Source organism: Ambystoma mexicanum, chromosome 11, assembly GCF_040938575.1.
Source record: "Ambystoma mexicanum isolate Mex_15411 chromosome 11, UKY_AmexF1_1, whole genome shotgun sequence".
Taxonomy (NCBI): domain Eukaryota; kingdom Metazoa; phylum Chordata; class Amphibia; order Caudata; family Ambystomatidae; genus Ambystoma; species Ambystoma mexicanum.
The window spans coordinates 719,818,539-719,839,922 of NC_090934.1; the positions used below are offsets into that span (position 1 = coordinate 719,818,539).

Here is a 21,384-nt window from a genome sequence, read left to right on the forward strand (position 1 = left end):
CACCCCTGTCAATCTGGGAAGTGGAAAATATCATTAGGAAACTCAAGCCATCTAATTGCCAAGGAGCCGCTTGCCCTGCTCCCATCGTCAAAGCAGCTGCACATGACCTCGCGCCATTTATCACCAACCTTATCAACGCCTCATTCAAAACTGGAGTAGTGCCTGATAACTTAAAAGACGCTTGGTTCATTCCCCTAATCAAAAACCTACTACTGACCCAGCCAACCCGTCTAACTACAGGCCTATAACAACTGTGCCCTTTTTACTAAAAATACTGGATAGAGCAGCTTACCTGCAAATACAGGCTTACCTAGAATCTAAGAATCTATTGGGACTTAGGCAATCCGGTTTCACGGAAACTGCCTTGATCGATCTCACCACACAAATCCAAGCACTAAAAGACAATGGTAAACTAGCACTCCTCCTACTGCTTGATCTGTCAGCAGCTTTTGATTTGGTCAATCACCAAACGCTCTGCCACCATCTGACATCTGCAGCACATTTTTCTGACTCAGCCACTTCATGGATCAGTTCCTTCTTGGCTAACAGAACTATGAGGGCCTTCTCTCCTACCGATACTGCTGAACCTTCCCCGGTACCCTGTGGGGTTCCACAAGGCTCATGTTTTTCCCCCACACTTTACAATGTCTTTACGAAGCCCCTGTTCGACATCCTTGACTATCTAGGTGTTACGTATACTAACTATGCGGACGACACCCAGATACTTATTCCCATTTCTGGAGACTATGCATCTGACAGTAAAACCCTCATTGAAATCTACTCAGTGATACAAGCATGGGTGGCGCAACACGGTCTTTGTCTAAATGACGAAAAAACTGAGCTGCTAATCCTTGGTACACACGACAAACTGAAGAAACTAAACTTTGCCTTCAAATCCTTTACTATAGATGGTAATTCCATTACCGTCTCCAACAACACCAAAACACTTGGCATTTACCTTGACGCCACATTATCCTTCTCCAGACAAACCAAAGCGGTAGCAACATCATCTGCATATACTTGTAAACTAATCACCACCTGTAGGCCTTTCATCACTACACCTAACTGCATCACACTTGCCAGAACCCTAGTTCTATCCAAAATTGATTATTGTAACGCCCTCTACTTAGGGACCAGCCATAAAAATATCAACAAGTTACAAGTAATTCAAAATAATGCCATCAGGGCTGCCCTCAACATCCCAAAGAAGTCGCATATTTCTGAGACTAGACGTAACTTACGTTGGCTTCCAGTGGAGCACAGAATATCGCTTAAAACTCTTGCTCATATACACAAAGCTAGGGCCAACCTCGCTCCAGCCTACTTTACCAACCAACTCACTTCACATACGTCTTCAAGACCACTCATAGCGGCCCAAGAACACACAATGTCCATACAGAGATTCAAACTTCATAACCCTGGAGGTGCTAGATTCCCAGTTCTGGCATCAAAGTTATGGAACACGCTCCCTGCCTCCCTCAGATCTGAACCCTCTTTCCTTTAATTTAAGCGCAATGCTAAACGCTGGCTTCAGGACAATGATGCAATGACAGCCCAACTTCCTTAGATCAGTAGGTTTGTCTTCATACTCTAGGATCACTTTGTCTAACTGTATTGATTGTATTGAGTGATTGTATTTGCTTACCCTTATTGACTTGTCTGTATAATACTGTATGCCTCAACCAGCACAGGACTCCTGTTTCCCTATTTCTTTGCAAATGAGGAGAGCATAAGTCTCCTACCTTGACCATTATTGTAACGTTTTTGTAACTTGTATGTAAGATTATGCGCCCGGTTGCCCACGGGCCTGGCTGCGCTTTACAAATAAACAACATACAAATAACAACAGCTAAGAAAGGTAGTGCTTTGCCCATTTCTGACTAGCTTCTAAGTTACTCAGTTCCAAAGAAAATCCTTCATTTCATCTCCCTGGTCATGGCTAGTAAATGAGGCTTGGCAAATATTAAGATAGTATAAATTGGAGGCCACCAGGGGGCGCCTGAATCCAGGGAGCTTCGACGTAACTCTGAGGTCCCACGGTCCTCAACAAGTGACTTGAGCCCCCACTTGCACTCCCCCCAAATATACAAGGGCCAGCGGATATTGCTAATCGCTGTAAATCAAAAAGATCATACCGGTAGCTCTAGTTCTGCGAGGCTTCCATTTGTCTCTTGAAGTAAATTATTAGATTGAGGGATTTGCCTTTATATGCGTCATGGTGAACCACCAATGTCTGGACATCTTTGTGGTCACTCAAACTCTTTCCAAGCTCAGAGCTTGCTAAGGGGGCTAAGTGCCTTCTGGGCAGTAATATACGTCTTGATTCTTTGCCCAAACTCAGTGCGCGTTTGTGCTCCATTTTCTGAGTGGGATTCATCTGCTAATGAAAGGCAAGTTCTGGGATACCAGATGATGAGTAATGACCCTAGTATTTTTGCTAACGCTCACACACTTTCACCGCCGTCTGCTTGACATGATTGGCTGCAGTGGGGCTGGTCCCAGCCACTCTTTAAATGACCTTTTATCACATCTCTCTTCTGAGAAGATTCCATCAAACCATTTGCTGTATCTGCCAGAAATCAGGGTGTCATGCATGAAAAGCTGTAAGCATAATGGTCAGCCTTCACCAATCAGGCCATCTGCTTCCACAATCTGGTCGGCTTGCCCCGACTTTGTGATGTATGCAGTAAAGAAGGGTAGAGGTGGTAATATCACTCGCCACTGACCAACTGCCCAAGTTATGTTAACTTCAACCTTACTCACTACCCTAGCTAAGATAGTTTGGGGGGTATAGTCATCACTATGGTGATTTTGGAACCACCTTTGCCACAGGATCACATTCCAGAAAGACTGACTCGCCTCATAATTCTTTGATGTACACTAAGTTCAGTACCAATACGGTACAATAATGACAACTACTATTAATATACTTAGGAGTAAACATTATTTCTGGAATGAATCCAATTATAAAAACATATTATTGGTCTTCTTACAGTTATTATTTAATCCTATTCTTCTTCTTGTGTCATCTCCCACAGCCTCTATTTGTAATGTTTGAATGGCTGTTCCCAGGTCCTCATTATGTTTGTTTGGTTGTGAACACAAAGAGCAGAAGCACTGCTGGCCTCCTTAGACAGCCTGGATTTTGACAAACTTGTATCTTAGTCGTTGGAGGGCAACAAACTAAGCTCAAGCAGTCTGTTGCGATGGGTCGACGCATTTCTAGGGAATTTTGGCTCATTTCTTTCATTTGTCGTTTAGTTTAGTTTAGTTTAGTTTATTATTTGTATAGCGCGCCATACCCTGGACAACAGACAAGGATATGCTCAACTTAACTTAGTTACAGGTACATAGAAATCAGATGAAGGTACAGAGATGCGCTGAGCTTGGTTACAGATATGCTCGGCTAATTGCAAGTACAGGAAAAGGCAGGAAGAGTAGACATAGACATCAGCAATATTACAGCAAGCAGATATGAACAGGGAGAGATCAAGGACAGGGGAGCAAGAGCATGCTCCTGTTCACGTAAAATATAGTTATATACAGTAATGTACAATGTGACAAGTGGAGTAATTAGCTGTTGTTGGCTCTCAGCCACCTAGTGAGGTTTTGTCTAAATTTTGCGAAAGGCTGAGGTTCTCTAACGTCATGGGGGAGGGAGTTCCATAACTGCGCAGCCTTGACCGGGAAGCTATTTTCTCCTATAGTGGCAAGTTTGAAACGCGGAACTTGGAGGCAGTTTGCGTTGGCTTTTCTGGTAGGTCTGGAAGAAGTCCTTTTATGTAATCTATCCATGAGGTAAGGTGGAGCTTTGTTGTTGATACATTTGTGGGTGAGGGAAGCGATTTTGAGATGAATTTTGTCTGCGGTGGCGAGCCATTTGTATTCTCTTCTTGTAGAGGATATATGCTCGTTTCTATTAATCTTGAGTGCTGCTCTCAAAGCATTGTTCTGGAGCACTTGAATTTTGTGGATGGTCTGTTTATTAGCTCCAATGTAAAGTCCATTACAATAGTCTAATTTGGATAGTATCAAGGCTCTGGCAAGTGTGATGCAACTATCTGTGGAGATGAATTGTTTGCTCGCTCTGATACGTTTGCATGTATATGCTGTGGCAGAAGCTAGAGAGTTAACTTGTTTGGTAAAGTTCATAGTGGCGTCTAGGTAAAATCCTAGAGTTTTTACTTCAAGAGCTACTTTTATGTTGTTCCCATCAATAATGAAGTTGTCGTAATCAGGGCTGAGTTTGGATATATAGGTAGTGGTGCCCAGGATGATAAGCTCAGTTTTATCATCGTTCAGGCATAGGCCGTGTGTGGCCATCCATGCCTGAACGATGCTATAGATCCTGTTCACTAGGGCCAGGTCCTTGGCGTAGTCTCCTGAGAGCGGGAGGAGGATCTGGGTATCGTCTGCGTAGTTAGTGTAGGCGATACCCAGATGATCCATTTCATCAAAGAGAGGCTTCGTGAAGACATTATAGAGGGTGGGTGACACACAAGACCCTTGTGGAACACTGCATGTTATGGGGATTGGATCTGCTGAGGCTGATGGAGCGAAGACTCTCATGGTCCGATTACTCAGGAATGACTTGATCCAAATTATGGCCTCTTTTGAAAAGTGGGCTGCCGAGTCGAGGTGACTACAGAGGACTGTGTGGTCCACTAAGTCGAATGCCGCTGATAGGTCCAAGAGGAGAAGTAGGGCCGCTTGGCCATTGTCTCTGCAATCGTCTATTTGGGCCTTAAGGTCTATTAACGCTGTCTCTGTCCCATGTTGCGGGCGGAATCCTGATTGACGGGTTCCAAGTAAGTGGTTAGAGTCTAGGAAGCTTTGAATTTGCAAGTAAGCCACTTTATCTAAAATTTTTAGAAGAAAGGGCACAGTCGTGATGGGCCTGAAGTTAGTCGGAATGGCAGGGTCAAGGGTTTGCTTCTTTAGTAGTGGCAGTACCCAGGACTCTTTTAGGTTGATCGGTACTGAACCTGAGGTAAAGGAAGAGTTGATTAGTTTGGTTATAAATGGCGACAGTTCTCTCACAGCTTCCGTGATGAGCTGTGCTGGGCCTTGGTCGCCTTTGCAGTTGGACGGTTTGAGTCCCAGGATGACCTTTTCTACCTCTATGGTCGATACCTTAGAGAAGCAGAATCGGGCTCCCAACTTGGGCTGTGGCGGTGGCGCTGAGCTCTGAGGGATGTGTGGTGTTAGTGATGCCTTCTTGATGGCAATTTTGGTTTGTAGGTTTGCTACTTTGTTTGTTAAAGCAAGTTGTATGCTAGAGCACCATTTTTTATCCTTGGTGCAGTTTTCTTGGGGTACAACGGGTGTTTCCAATTCTTTCAGAATGCTGAACAGTTCTTTGACACTAGATTTTGAGTTGGATATTCTAGTATTGTAAGTTTCTTGTTTGGCTAATAGTATTTCTTTCTTGTATTGGGAGGAGGCTTTGGAGAGGTTGAGTTTATTTTTGACTGATGGGGAAAGTCTCCAAATAGTTTCAAGTTTTCTTTTGGCCAGCCTAAGATTTTTTAGGTGGGGCGTGAACCAAGAATTGAGGTGTTTTTTAGGTTTGCTATTTCTTAGTTTGAGCGGGGCTATGTGATCCAGGGCTGAGGACATGGCTGCATTATAATGTTCAACTAACCGATTAGGGGCCATGCAGTCAGGTAGTGAATTTAATTTAGGTATTATAGCGGGCATCAGATTTTCCACTGTCATTAGTTTTTTATTTCTCGTTGGCAGAGGTGGGGCAAGTGAGGACGGGGCAATGACCCGGTGGGTTGTCACTGAGAATAATAGCAGGTGGTGGTCAGTCCAGATCTGCGGTACGAATCCGTAATGTTTACTTCGCAATTATGTTCTGCTATCCAATCAAGGATGCGACCTTTGTTGTGGGTGGGTATTTCAACTTTTTGGGAGAATCCCAGCTCTTTCAAGGTCAGAGCAATCGCTGACGATTGGGTGTCCTTATTGTCATTATAGCCTAGATTAAAGTCTCCTAGCACTATTGTTTGGGATGTATTTTTTAGGTTATTGGACAGGGAAGTCGAGATGTCCTCAGAGAAGGTTCCGATAGGACCTGGTGGTCTGTAGATGAGGATGATGTTTAGGGTTTGGGAGTTGGCGATGGCTATTTTGACCGTGAGGCATTCACAGGATTGCATATTGGTAGTAGTGATGATCCTGATATCCAGGCTAGTTTTAGCTATGATTGCTAGACCTCCACCTCGGCAGGTAAGTCTGTCCGCACGTAGGATTGTATAGTTGTCTGGGACTGTTAGTGATAAGGCTGGGCCAGCCGCATCATGTAGCCAGGATTCTGAGATGGCCAAAAAGTCTAAGTTGTCTGTGGCAATGATATCTGAGATCTCTGTGGCGTGTGCGACTAGCGACCTGGCGTTTATAAGTGCACCTTTGAGATATGGTTTGTGGTCAGCTAAGTTAGGGCTGGTGGTGTTATGACTACCTTTAGTTGTCTGTTTGGAGTTATTTATTTTGGGTCTGTTGGGCTTAGGCTGTTTCCTAGTAGGTTCAGCAATACCCTTCAAGGGTAGCTGTATTTTATTTCGGGATTTTGATAGTTCAGCCTTCTTGGCTGGTAGCTCATGCAGTTTGGACAGGCGAGCACGTAGTCTAAGGTTTCTGTCTACAGTGTTGCATGGCCTTTGTAGGGTGGTGCTATCTGGATAGTAGGTCATTTTAAGTCCAGTATTGGGTTGTTGTGTGTTGAGCATGATATGGCAGGTGCAATGGGTGGAAAAGGACGTGGTGCGAAGACTCAGAGTGTTAACTTTGGTGCTTATTTTAGGTGGTTGTATTCCTAATGTGATGAGGAGGGCGATATACAATGGTAGCCAGGGTGACCTGTACGCAAGACCCAGGGAGTACATGCTAAGTGACTGGATAATAATCCGATAGGAGAAGTTTCGATGGCAATTGAGATGGCTAAAACTAGGCAGGCTAGATGCAACTATCAGGCTAGGTACAGTTTCAGTAGCAATTTGAAAAGGCCAAGAACAGGCAGGCTAGATGCAGCTGTCATGCTAGGTACAGTGCCACGGCGCAAGGGCACAATGCAAGTCAGGTGTGGTCTATTACCGACCATGGGGCACAATGCAGATCAAATGTGGTCAATTAGAGACCATAGGGCACAGTGCAGAGCAAGTGTGGTCTATTAGCGACCATAAGGCACAGTACAGATCAAATGTGGTCTATTAGCGACCATAGGGCACAGTACAGAGCAGGTGTGGTCTATTAGCGACCATAGGGTACAATGTAGGTCAAATATGGCGAACATAGGGCACAATGCAAGTAAAAAGTGGTCTATTAGCGACCATAAGGCACAGTATAGATCAAGAGCGATCTATTAGCGACAATGGGGCACAACGTTTCTACATGTGGCAATGGTAAACAGGCTGGATGCCGTATGCTAGTGAGGGCCGTTATGGGTGCCCAAGCGCTCTAGGAAAGAGAAAATAAACAGGCAAGTGGCTGGAATCTGGAGTACAACTAGGGGAGGCATATGGCCAACCTTGCGTCTTGCAGGGCTCGTAACCAACGCTCCTGAAACCTGCTGCTCCTGCAGTGGGTTGCGGGATCTCCTACTCCTGCAGCCTTCAATTGTGATGTTGGCATAGAGATCATACTGCAGGTATGCGCACGGGCAGAGTAGCGCGCTCCATGTCGCAAACAAGGGGCAAACAGGGGCCTTAATGTGGGCCTTCGGGTGAGGCCACCGGCGTTTCCGCCTGCCGGCGGATGTGGCCTATTCAAAAGGCTGCTAGTAGCCTAGCAACGAGGCGCCAGCGTCGATATGGCGCCGCGCTGCGCCCGGCATCATAGGGTCAGGCAGAGGAGGTCAGGCAAAGCGATGTCATGGTCCCGTGCACAGAGCCTTGTGCAAAATCGGGTGTCTTTATATAGGCAAGGGTGCTCAGGGGCATGGGAGCCTTACCATGCTGGATGGCTCTCCAGAACGTCGTGGTGTGGCTGGATGCCGTGGGTGGGCATCGGCGTGGGTCGGCTCGCGCTCCGAATGCGAGCTGCTGTTTGCGGTGGAAGGAGGGGCTCCTGCCCTCTCCTCGAGGTAGCTGCTGGTGTGACTGGGTTCCAGGGGGCAAACAGGGGCCTTAATGTGGGCCTTCGGGTGAGGCCGCCGGAGTTTCTGCCTGCCGGCAGATGTGGCCTATTCAAAAGGCTGCTAGTAGCCTAGCAACGAGGCACCAGCCTGGATATGGCGCCGCGCTGCGCCCGGCATCATAGGGTCAGGCAGAGGAGGTCAGGCAAAGCGATGTCGTGGTCCCGTGCACAGAGCCTTGTGCAAAATCGGGTGTCTTTATATAGGCAAGGGTGCTCAGGGGCATGGGAGCCTTACCATGCTGGATGGCTCTCCAGAACGTTGTGGTGTGGCTGGATGCCGTGGGTGGGCATCGGCGTGGGTCGGCTCGTGCTCCGAATGCGAGCTGCTGTTTGCGGTGGAAGGAGGGGCTCCTGCCCTCTCCTCGAGGTAGCTGCTGGTGTGACTGGGTTCCAGGGGGCAAACAGGGGCCTTAATGTGGGCCTTCGGGTGAGGCCGCCGGCGTTTCCGCCTGCGGGCGGATGTGGCCTATTCAAAAGGCTGCTAGTAGCCTAGCAACGAGGCACCAGCCTCGATATGGCGCCGCGCTGCGCCCGGCATCATAGGGTCAGGCAGAGGAGGTCAGGCAAAGCGATGTCGTGGTCCCGTGCACCGAGCCTTGTGCAAAATCGGGTGTCTTTATATAGGCAAGGGTGCTCAGGGGCATGGGAGCCTTACCATGCTGGATGGCTCTCCAGAACGTCGTGGTGTGGCTGGATGCCGTGGGTGGGCATCGGCGTGGGTCGGCTCATGCTCCGAATGCGAGCTGCTGTTTGCGGTGGAAGGAAGGGCTCCTGCCCTCTCCTCAAGGTAGCTGCTGGTGTGACTGGGTTCCAGGGGGCAAACAGGGGCCTTAATGTGGGCCTTCGGGTGAGGCCGCCGGCGTTTCTGCCTGCCGGCGGATGTGGCCTATTCAAAAGGCTGCTAGTAGCCTAGCAACGAGGCACCAGCCTCGATATGGCGCCGCGCTGCGCCCGGCATCATAGGGTCAGGCAGAGGAGGTCAGGCAAAGCGATGACGTGGTCCCGTGCACAGAGCCTTGTGCAAAATCGGGTGTCTTTATATAGGCAAGGGTGCTCAGGGGCATGGGAGCCTTACCATGCTGGATGGCTCTCCAGAACGTCGTGGTGTGGCTGGATGCCGTGGGTAGGCATCGGCGTGGGTCGGCTCGCGCTCCAAATGCGAGCTGCTGTTTGCGGTGGAAGGAGGGGCTCCTGCCCTCTCCTCGAGGTAGCTGCTGGAGTGACTGGGTTCCAGGGGGCAAACAGGGGCCTTAATCGTGTGGGGAGTGTTCCAAAGCTCCCCACCTGTTCCTATTAGCTCTTATGACTATGACTAAATAAGTCATTATTTCTTCTCTTCTACTTAGAAGCCATGTAACACATGTTACAAACTAAATGACTCCAGCTGGATATGGGTGTAATTGAAATCATGTGTGGGGTTCCTGGTACCTTAAAATCCTATCCCATTTTATGTCCTTCCTTTGACCCTTTTTCCATCTTAGTGAAGAGTACAGTTAAGATCCAGAGATCCTGTGCAGGAATTCAGCCATAATGTGTGTTTCCTGCACCATGTGGCATACACGTTCGGCTTGATGATTTGATCATTTGCAGTATCTGTCTAGACTCATTATACTTCTGATGATGGATTCACTTCTGATTGTCTGGAGAAATGTATAATGCTCAGAAAAATATGGGGTAGTTTTTATAGGAGGGGTCAAGTCACTGGATCAAGAGTCACTGGCAGAGACAAGCACCCTACCAATACTTTATGAGCTGTGCCCATTTTATTGGTTTATAGCAGAAGCTGATCGATGGAGCAGAAAGTCTGCTACCGCCTCCTCCCCCAGCTCTGAGCTGAATATCTGCCTACATCTCTACCTCCATAGACTTGTTGTAAGAGTGAAGATGATGGAATCTCTGTGGAGCCTGCCTATCATTAACACCTGCTAAAATCAGGTGGAATCCACTGGGAGTCAAGTTAATGTCCTGTGTCATTCATGCACACGGCGGCAGGCATTAACAATCAGTGTAAAAAGTCTCTGGATCATAAGTCACCTGCAGAGACAAGCACCCTACCAATACGTTATGAGCTGTGCGGGAGGCATTAACAATCAGTGTAAAAATGCACAGAAACCTAACAGTGCCCGAATTTCTATCCCTCAATGTATACCCATTACCACAAATCTCAGCCATGTTCGTGGCCAAGATAGTCTCCTAATAATCACTGCTCCATTTAAAATGACTCTGTATTTGTTTTGAAGATATACAAAAAAATTCAATAATTACCCTAACAATTGGTGTACTTTGGTGATACATGATTTGTAAATACATATTTCTTACTGAATGCTCCCTTGATGCGATTAGTTAATCATGGAGAGAAGTCAGAGATAGGAATTCTAATCAGAAGGTAAGTCGAAGCCAAGCCAACATGAAAGTAGTCTACTACTAAAGGCAATCCTCCTCCTGAAAGTGTTTGGTTGCGCATGCAAGGGCCACCTACTAGCCCAAGGTTAGACTGTGGTAACAGTCTCCATGAACTGCTTGGAAGACTAAACAACTCTGCACACATTTCAGAAGGCTCAGAATGCTGGTCAAGCTGGTTATTTGGACCCCAAAACAAGACCCCATTTCTGAACTAAGACAAGGATTGATGAATGAATCAAATTTAATATCATCTCAATGATTTGCCTGCACTCGAAATATCTTTAAGGTAAACCCATATGCATGTTCCAGTGCTCTATCAAGACTGGCCTCTGATTGTTCCAGGCTTCCCTGTTGGGCGTTTAGTTAGAAAGGCATTTCATGTTCTGGAATATCTAAAAGACCATGGCCCTCATTACAAGCTGGGCGCAAAGGGATACCGGGGACCGGTAATGACACCGGTGCCGGTAATCCCTTTGCGCCCTATTCCGAGGTCCTTTTGCGGGTCCTTCCTTAACACCTGGTTTTAGCAGGCGTTATGGACGAGACCCGCAAAGGGATACCCGGGTCAATAACGCTACCGTAATTTACGGTACCGTTATTGCCGCCTTCCCCCTTCCCATTGAGCCCTATGGGGGCTTGAATGGGAATGGGGAATTGCTTTTCAAATGGGGACTTACTGGTCCCGCAAAGGTCAGAATAATCCGGTAAATCCCCATACCACCAAGTCAGTGGCATACCGGTATTGGTGCTAGTCATGGCGTTAATAGCACCATGACTAGCACCAACCTCGGAATGAGGGCCCATGATTTTGCCCAACTCTATGATTTTGGTACTTATCTCCCTTCTTTTTATTTACTGTTGACTCTATAGGGTTTGCTCATTATGTGTCAAAGCTCTGCATGAAAACATTGAAAGTCAACTTCCCCTCCTCAGTTTTCCCATACAATATGTCAGTATTTGCTAACAGCAAACCAAAGGGAATTGTCCTGCACTCCTACTTTTACCTTCTGGGAATGAGCAAGGCCAAATCACCTGTTCTATTGGGTGGTGCCTGTGTACGTTGGTTAACACTCACGTTTTAGCTCTCTGTGCCATAACAGACTAACAGACGAGACATATCCATTGCATTTCAGTCTGGTCCCACCTCAAGAGAAGTCATCATCCAAAGGTTTTCCCATTTATGTGGCTCTGCCAGTCTGTTTTAGGTCTCAATGACATGCCACAGGAAAAATGTTCATTTGCATATCAGTCTGGCCCTACCCAGATGGGCAGCCATAGTCACCTGGTTGTTAATGCAGTACTGTAGATGTTATTTGTTGGTCTGCTGGATGTCACAACCTCACATAAAAGTGTGTCAATATGCCACAGGCATAGAAATGCCACAATGAAAAGCTATGCCCTCAAGTATATCTTAATTGCATAAGTTGGTGAACCGTTCAAAAAAAAAAGCTCTTTCACTTCCTGACCTCACATTTTTCTTTACGTCTCTGCATGTTCCTTTTTATTGACTTTCAGAGCTGCTCATTACATTTATATATTACATTTCTACCCCTATGCTGCCAAGTCACAGAGTAACGACTCTATGGGCCTCATCACAGGATACCGCCCAACTTTATTTGCGTTAGCGCCCACCAGCCGGTATTGCCGCCGGAGGACAGGTTGGGCACTAACCGTTTCTCCCCATTCCTCATTGCCAATGCGGAATTTTTGGCACAATTACAGCACAGTAATACCGCTAGCTGTAATTGCACTGAAAATTGGCATAAACACGCCAGACTCGAGTTTGGGCCGAGCGGTAAATACAGTAAATGCAGCGGTAACACCGTTACCACTGCATTTAAGGGCTACCACCCAACTCGTGATGAGGCTGTATGTATGAATGCTATTTTAGCAAATAATGAATTATGCTTTTCATTTCTAAAGGTTTTTAAAATAATATTTTATACTATTTTCACAGTGTAGGTCACAATGAGATCATTGGCGTGTGCCAAGTTGGCAATGATGCTGAAAGCTTAGGCCGGGACCACTGGAGTGAAATGCTATCCTATCCACGGAAGCCCATAGCGCATTGGCATCCCCTTATAGAGGTATGTTTTCCAATTTAAACATGTGTTGTGGTTTGCATTCTGTATAGCATTGTGTATATCTGAAATCTTGAGAGGGCAGTAAAATGTGAGAACATGCGTTTTCTGTTCTTTAGGTATTATGTAACATGTATTATTGTCCTTCCTGTGCACAACATGAGACACTGTTCCTCGAACAAAGATATCAGAAGCCAGTACAAACGTAAACCTAACATGGAATGAAGGCTTCTGACCTAATCTCTTGTAATTCTGTCTTCGAAGCCTCTGTCATACCATGCACCGCAGACTGCTACAGGAGATTGCATTCACTGCCCCTGTGGTGTGGGGACCCCATGCTGCCCATGCTCAGCACGGGGGCCCAGTGGCAGTGGGGTGCCCCCCCTCAGCAGGGCTTGCAGAGGGGCCCATGCATTTTGTGTTACGCCACTGATTGCATTAGAATGTACTAAACAAATGACTATGCTGCACTCATTGGTGTGATATGATTTGATCACCTAGAAGGATCATAATTCTGTATGCACCGGGTACACATTTGCTGTATACACCTGGAAAACAAACACTGAGTTATTATACGAGCATTGCATACTATATTTTATTTATTTATTTATTTCATTTATTGACACTGAACCGAAGCCCGCAAGCATCAGTGCGCTCAGAGAGACCAAAGACAAAACATGAAGCACAAGACATGGCATAGGAAGGAGCATCCGCACTAAGGGTTATGTAAACAGAAACGTCTTCAAATCTTGGCGAAGTTGATGTGGCTTGATTTCCCACCAGAGAGTCAACAACAAGGTATTCCATGCTTTGGGAGCCAGTGTGAAGAAGGTGCGTCTTACTTTACTACACTTGAGCCGCCAAGTACCTTTGGATCTTATAAAGTTCTACCTGGTTCACATTTAACCAGTTTATCTGAAAGATAACGGGGCGCAGTACCATGAATACAATTCTGCGCCAGTTTAAGTATCTTAAACTGCACAAGAGAAGCCACAGGCAGCCAGTGCATTCCTTCCATATGTCAGAAATATGGGTCTTGTGTGGTAGATTTTTTGGATGCGAAAAGCATAGCTTTTTAGTATTTGCAGTTTTTGAATACTACCATAGCTCAATAAGTATGCAATGTATCAGTGTGTAAGTATATGCAGAGTAAACTGGGGCACAGTACTTGGTAGCATTTCATCACTCACCGCATTATTCATATGTGATGTTCCAAGGAAAGGAATCATGTTAATTTTTTTAGTGCATGTTAAGATTCTAAATGCTGTTTTTTTATTTTTATTTCTAGATAGCACGTTTGTTATGGATAGTGGAAGCTGCCACCTGTATATAAATACACATCAATTTTAGTGATATCGTTTTTTGTTCCTTTTGTATTTTTTTTGCCATTGTGATTTACTTAAATGCGAAAATTATTTGTGTGCATTAATTGCAAATAGTTGTCTGCTATTCATCCATGTGAAGAGTCCCATTTGAATGAGGCTTGACAGAACAGTATTTCACTCTACATCTTTTGCTTGCCATATATGGCTGTTTTATGTATCTATTTTAATAATCAGCATCCCTTGTAACGGCGTGACTTGCATTGTTATCTTTTATTAATGGCACTTCATTTCTTGGGGCATTTGAGGCTGCACCTGACATATGACATTCAATAGTTACAGACTCGTTAATATTGTTTTCTTTATTTTGTCTTCATTAAGCTTTACTGCACACTCCCTTTGGCAATATTGGCAGTTATGTTCCCTGATGGTCAACGCATGGGCCCCAGCAAGGCAAAGGTGCTTTAGGAGGGCTCAGGGCACATAACTGCCTGTATTTCCTGTGGGAATGGTAAATGATGGTATTAGAGTCAGGTGCTAGGCTTTTTGATGCAGTTATTGATAAAGGAAACAATGGGCCTCATTACAGAGCAGGCGGTCCGGAATGAACAGTGGCGGTAAACCCGCCGCCACTGTTAATTCCGGACCGCCCGATCCAGACTCCTACAGGTGGGAGGTGATGTTCCCGCCAGGTCTGACCTGGTGGGTTGAACACCTCCCTAGTCCTGCAGGCGGACCGTGGGAACACCAGCACCATCACGAGATGGTGCCAGTGTTTCCACTTCCCCATTCCCTTTGAGTCCTATGGGAATGGGGAAGTGGAAATGGGACTCAATGGGAATGGGGACTCAATGGGAATGGGGATTTACCAAATTCCGCCTCCGGAATTCCCTGGACACCAGGGTTGTAATGCCCTGGGTTTTCCAGGAGTCATGGAGGTGGAATGGTAATACGAGTCCGGCGGTAACCAGGCGGTTTTACCGCCTCGGTTACAGCTGGACTCGTAATGAGGCCCAATGTCAGGATATGGGTGTTGAGCAGCGGATACTCCGAGACCTTTTAGAGTGTGTCTCGTTTCACTGTCCAGACTGTGAGGTAGCATGCCTTAAAGAGAAGGCACAAAGAATAGGCAGCAAAACAGTGATCTGGCTGGTTTGAAAGAGTCTAGAGAGCAAATCCCGAGGAGGTGGGTTCAGAGAACAGAGGTTGCCCAGCAGGCACCCCGACTGGCTTTTAGAGTCCTGTAAGCCATCTGGATCCATGAACATAGCAGTAAATATTATGTGGAAGACCGTGTTTTGAGCAAAGGCTTCAGTCTGATGCCTCCTTTTTCAAAAGTAATCAATTAAACCTTTATGCCTTTGCTTTTGTTTGTGGTTTCAAATCCCACCAGTATATTCATTAGTATTTTCAGAGGTGCTAAGGTTTGGGGTTGTTTGTTTGTCTGATAATTGTTCAAGGAGATCAGGCCGCATGAAATCTGCTTTCATTCGAACAATTATCAGAGGAACAAACTGAAATCAAAATGTGCCCGCCACAAGCCCTCCTCCCCTACTTACCTGTTTGCTCACTGCCATGCCCACTTCACCTCTCCGGCATCAGATCCATCCCTCGGATCCGACGCCACAGGGTCCATTTTCTTTTTGTCGGTCCCCTGCCGTGCATGTTGGGGAAGCGGGGTACACCCTTGCAACCCTTTTTGGCTAAAAATACAGAAAATGGGGGGCGGGGGACATCCCCGCAATCCCGGCTCCACATGTTCGGTATGTTTTATAATCAATCGAATGGTACTTGCCGACTGCGGTCAAATGTAACATTCAATCAGTTATAAACTAACAATTAGGCTAATACCAAAAGAAAGGTATAATACAGAGTGCAAATCTGTATTGTTCAGTCTTTTATAATCATGTTTTAAATGAATGTATGGATCAGTCAATAATTAAATACAGGGGTGTTATTTTTAAGTAGACTACAACCACATCTCTTGAAGTTCTGTCTTCGATGCCACTCTCACACCACACATGCACACGCACACACAGATACTTCCTCCACCTCTTCCACTCATCCCCCTCACGGTTCTCTCTCTCGTATTCTATGTCCGCTCGCCATCTCTCCTTTTCAGCTCTGTCGAAGATGTCAACTTTTCCGACTCCAACATGCCATAATTATGCATACACTTAAGTAGATTCAAGGGGCTCCAGTGATCAATTATACCGTAAAGAAATAAGTATGTGCACCTTATTCAAATGAAATTAATGCTGTTGTGTTTTAGACTTAGGAGTAGGTGTTGCCATTTTAGCAGAGCTGACATAAATGAGTGGTTTAACAGTTTCTGATCTGTTGGGTGTTCTGACCCACGTTTGGACTATTATGCTACAACATTTGGTGCTGTGGCCTTAGGAAATCCAAGATGGCCGAAAAAGCCCACATGTGCGCCAGAATCTATGAAAACCACGCAGTTTGTGCGCACACCAAAATGGTCGCCTGACTTGCCACCCCCCGGTGCGGGTGTGCTGGGTCAGAAGAGCCATGAGTGAAATGGGGTGCCAAAGAGAAAAACAGCAGTGCCTGTTCGCTAGAAAGCACTTTAAAAATCACCATTTGTTTCTCTGAAGGCAAGCTCAGAATGCCCATTTCAAACATTGCAGAATATCCAACAATCTCACTGAACACCAGCAGACATTTGACAGAATAAAGTCTTGTGGGCATACAAAATCTGGAAAGAGGATGAGCCTAAAATAATGTTCATAGCAAAACTGGCTGAGCTGTGGATTTCAGCAGTTTAAGTAAATTTGGACTGAAAGACACTAAAAATCTAAATGTTTAAAAGAAATGAGTGACCTACTTTTGAGTGTCACATAGGTTTCAATTGTTTAAATGTCATAGTTTTAAACTTAGAATCAGCATTCTAGCTGCATGTGTAAAAATTGTTAGTTTATTTGAATGCAGAAAACTGGGTAACTAGAAGTGACATTAGCTGGGGCCTGGCTTAAGGAACTGAATTCTGCCTGACATCTACCCCCACAGGAGTTAAAACCTGCTCAGCCACTCTTCCCCTTGCCAAAAGGAGTTGTCACCTCTCTGATTAGATTAGGGGTGGAGCAGCTACAGGGAGTTGAACAAAGGCCTGTCCTGGGACCAGGCAGATGGTTTATTAGGGTAGTCGTAAATGGCTTCCTTTTGAACAATGGGCCTTCCAGGGCCCAGGCAGATGGTTTATTAGGGGGACCGTAAAATAGCTTCCTCTTGGCAGAAGCTGGGAGGGGCAGGGTCGCTGAACTTGGCAGAAACTGGATAAACTGGTTTCTACACCATGTGACCTGGGAAACCACACCCCTTTGGGGCCAGAACATAAATCTAAAAAGATGGATGTTTCATAGAGCGGACTTGTGAAAATTTTATAAGTGATATCATTATTCTTGTGATTTTTCTGTGCACATTTGAAGACGTGTTAGGACCCGGTGGTATGTTCAGGGGGGTTTTTAGCGGAAAAGAGGATATTACTCTAAATGTATGTATGTTAAAAATCTGACACTCCACCACCTAATGCCCACATGCTTTGCGAACATTTGTGTAAATGCAGGGACAAATCCAATATTGGTAACCCGACCAAAAAGTGAAATAGGTTGCCATTTTTGAACCCAAGCCCCCAGGAAGAGCAGAGTTTGAACAGGGTGTACCTCATGTGATATGTGATGGGTGCATGTAATTTCAAACCATTGTGTATCTATGAAATATGTCTTTAGGTCAAATATAGATTGTGTGTAATTTGACAGGGAGTGTCCTTTCTGCAAGCCATTAAATGACATCGCTCTGACAATCCACTTCTTTTCCCCAATCAAGAGAGAAAGGAAAGCTTGACCAATGGGCAGTTGAGAGAGGGGCTGGCTAGTGATGCTGCACACACACCCACTTTCAAAAGACATAAGAAGAGCCACTGGAAGCTAGAGAGGGGATTCTATTCCACTTGCTGCGAGACGCTCTGCCGGGAAAATCCATACTTTACCTCCATCAACCTCCAGAGAGCCAACATAGAGACTTCAATCTATCCACCTTCAGAGACCAAGACTTTACTTCAGAATTTGTAGCAGAGAGATCAACTACAAGCTAAATCCCTCTTTAGCAGGCCTCAAATCATTGCCACTATTCACAGCCAGGCGAGCTGTTTGAATTCTTTGCAAGAACTCTTGCCATTTGCCAGAGAGCAGTGTTGTATCCAGAGAGAGACCAGCTGAACCGGAGACCGCTGTATCCGGACCCACAGACCTGATCAGAACCAGAGACCCAGACCAGACCAGCAGAGTAGAGCTGACCCAGACGCTGTGCGCAGAAACCGTCCGTGGCGAGTGAAGAAAACCTGTTCACCAGATCCGTGGCGAGGCCCATTCCTTTTAAAATTATATTGTGAGTACCTAGCAGAACTGTGCAGAACCAATCTCTTAGTTAAAATAATATAATTCAATCTATTTTAATCTAACCAGAACTGCCTCCTAACTGTCACCTGTTATTTGCAAAGCTGTCACTTGTCATTTTCTAGCTGCAAGCTGTAACCTGTCGCTTTGAACTTTTAAAATTTCAAATCCGAAAAACTACCTTTATTTAATCGTCCGTATCTCTGGAACCGTTTGGGCTAGGAACGTGGTTTAACTTTCCTCTGAAAGCTTAGAATCTCAGCTTTTCAGCAAGCCTAGACTTCCTACTTTTGCCGTAATCACGATTCTCGCACTCTCACATTTTACCGCGATTTGCAATTTGGTTAAAAATCCAGCCACGTGTGAAAACAGCAGCTTCATTGCTTTCCTTTGCCAAAAATTCGCTTAACCTGCTAGTTACTCCTAGATCCTTGCTAAAGTGAGCCTGAACTCATCCCAAGTATATTTCACTCACCCTGAACCTCCAAAAGGGAATTAAAACCATTTTCAGCATATTTCCCACTGCATTGTCACCATATTCAAAGCATTTTGCCTGTGTTTCAAAACTCCTATCTGTTGTATAAGCTGCTGGGGGGGAATTGAACTGAATTCTATTTGATTGCATTCCTAAGAACTGTGTCATCTTCATCTCCTTACAGTGCATAAAAGGGGGGTGAATTGTCCAAGAAACTGCTTACATTGTTTTTTGCTGAAATCCTATCAAGTTATTTTCTGTACTGCATTTCATTCCACATTGCATCCATTTGAAACCATAAAAGTATTGTTGCTATCGTATCCATCCTATAACCACTCATCATTGATTATAAAGAAGTGTGCTAGTGCCGGACTATCCATTATTGATTACTGCTCAGATTAAGTGTGATATTCAATTAATAATTTATTATAAAGTGTGATATATATATATATATTGTTTAAATTATCAAATAAACCATTTAAACTTGCAAAACAGAACTACTTCGTGGCTCAGTGGGGTCAGGGGGATTCCAAGAGAGGGGTGTTATATAGGGGTAGTCATCCAGAACGCATGAACTGGACGTAAAGATATATCTATAAGGGTTTCCATTCAGTATCCCAGACTAGGCATTGACTTAGCTGTAGTGTTGAATTGAATCCTCTTACAGATCCTGCCAGGTTCCTTAAAGCCTGCAACATATTTTTATATCTTTCAGTGACAATTAGTATACGTTTGCCATATATCTGGAAAACAGTTTTTACTTCCTGAAAGAAGGAACGTAATTTGTTGTTCAATGTTCTATGTACCTGTGATCAAAACACTCTATGGGCTACCCGGAACCCCAAGAGCAACCCTATGGCCCCCTCCCTCTAGCGTTCCATATATCTCCCTTCCATCCTTAAAGCACCCCTATTGCTCCCTTCCCCACCTTCCTCTCCCTAAAACATCCAATGCCTCCTTTCCGACCTCCAGAGTTATGCCGTTTGCACCTTTCTGCTGTCCTCCTGACTTACTTAATTTCCTCGCAGAGAAATGCGTCATGCTGATCCAGGCGTTCCATTTGGGGAAAAATGTACACCAAAGTATTTAATCCTTTTGACTGAGGAGCCAGCCGCATTCCTTTTTTTAAATGTATTTTTATTTTTTATTTTGAATGCAATCAAACTGGATCACACTTAAAATAGAGAAAAACATTATTTCCAGCATGAGTGTGCTTGATGCCGACAACATATTTAACATGCTCCAATGCCCAGTGGGGGTCTACAAGGACCCAGTAGAACAGTAAGACATGTTAGAGGGCAAGGTGGGATGTGACAGCAGCCTGCCCTCAAGGGTGAACCTCGAGTTTTTTTGGGAGGATTCCCAAACATTTTCAGAGGTTCGTGGGATCAAGACTCACCGAAAATGTAAGTGGTCTGAGTATGATCTGTCGAAATGTGTCTTTTGCAGCAGGCCCACAACTAGACCGTCTACTTTTTCAGGAGTTTAGAAAGTTAAGTTACTTGTCATGGATTGGTTTATATTGTTAAATATAGTTATGTGGGTGAGGTCTAAATGGGTGTTCACTTCCGACATAGGGCCAGGAACACAACCTTTTACCCCTTGACAAAACAGGAAGTGGCATCATATAGCATTTTTCCTAAGTAAACTACGAAAAATATGGTTACGATATCACTGTAATGTGATATACATTTCATACAAGAAGGGATCAACATATGTATCGTTAATATCAGTATCTATAGGTCCATATTAGCAAATTACTGTGAATGCAAGCAGACGTCCAAGGCCAAATGATAATGATGTGTTATTATGTAGCACTTACGCTTAAGCGCTTTATATAGAACAAATATACCTACAATATTACCTTGAGTTGGTACTCATTTGTCAATCTCAGAAGGATGAAAAGGCTGAGTTGACCTTGCCAGGATTCTACCTGCAACCTGCAGATCACACACACATTGCAGCAGCGAACGCTCAACCCACTGAGCTATCTTAACGGCCAGAGCTATTGTATCCGCTATAGTAAAATGAGCAATTACATGTCTGAATGTTCTCAAAGTCAGAAAGCAAATTGCACGCTGTAGTGGATACCATTAAACTGGTAACTGAGATTTAACAGCAGGCCAGTTTATCTGCAGGTCTGGTACAAAGTTGGCTACATGTCAAGCCTGCGTGGATCTACTTTTCAAAAGTAGGAAAGTTTGCCATATGTTTGTTTTAGGAAGCTATTCATATCAGTATCCAGGAAATCACAGTTGCCAAGACCAATGGGGGCCCATCAGCGGAGTGCCCCTCACATTAAAAAGTCAGCCCTCCCAGTCCTTCAGCCGTTCCTGGGTGTGTTGCTAATACCTATGGAAGCCATAATGCTCGCCACAAATTTCATAGATTTCATTTTATATTTTTATTGGCAACTTATACAGTGCCTGACATGCAAAACGACTCATTTTTGCATGCCTAAATTGGCCCTATTATCCTGAATCTGATATAGAATTGACACAATACATTGTGCTTCTTGGAAGAATGTGAAATAGGGAAACTGCCTACAAAAC

General features: G+C 45.0%; 1 protein-coding gene across 2 annotated transcripts in view; it reads left to right on the forward strand.

Annotated features, from left to right (window-relative positions):
* The window catches only part of SYT9 (synaptotagmin 9), a 1,403,218-nt gene that overhangs the window by 1,291,567 nt on the left and 90,267 nt on the right, over nt 1-21,384 (forward strand). For both annotated transcript variants that reach the window (XM_069623586.1, XM_069623587.1), the window contains exon 6: nt 12,500-12,629. In XM_069623586.1, the coding sequence (XP_069479687.1) occupies nt 12,500-12,629 (130 nt within the window). The remainder of the gene's footprint in view (nt 1-12,499; nt 12,630-21,384) is intronic.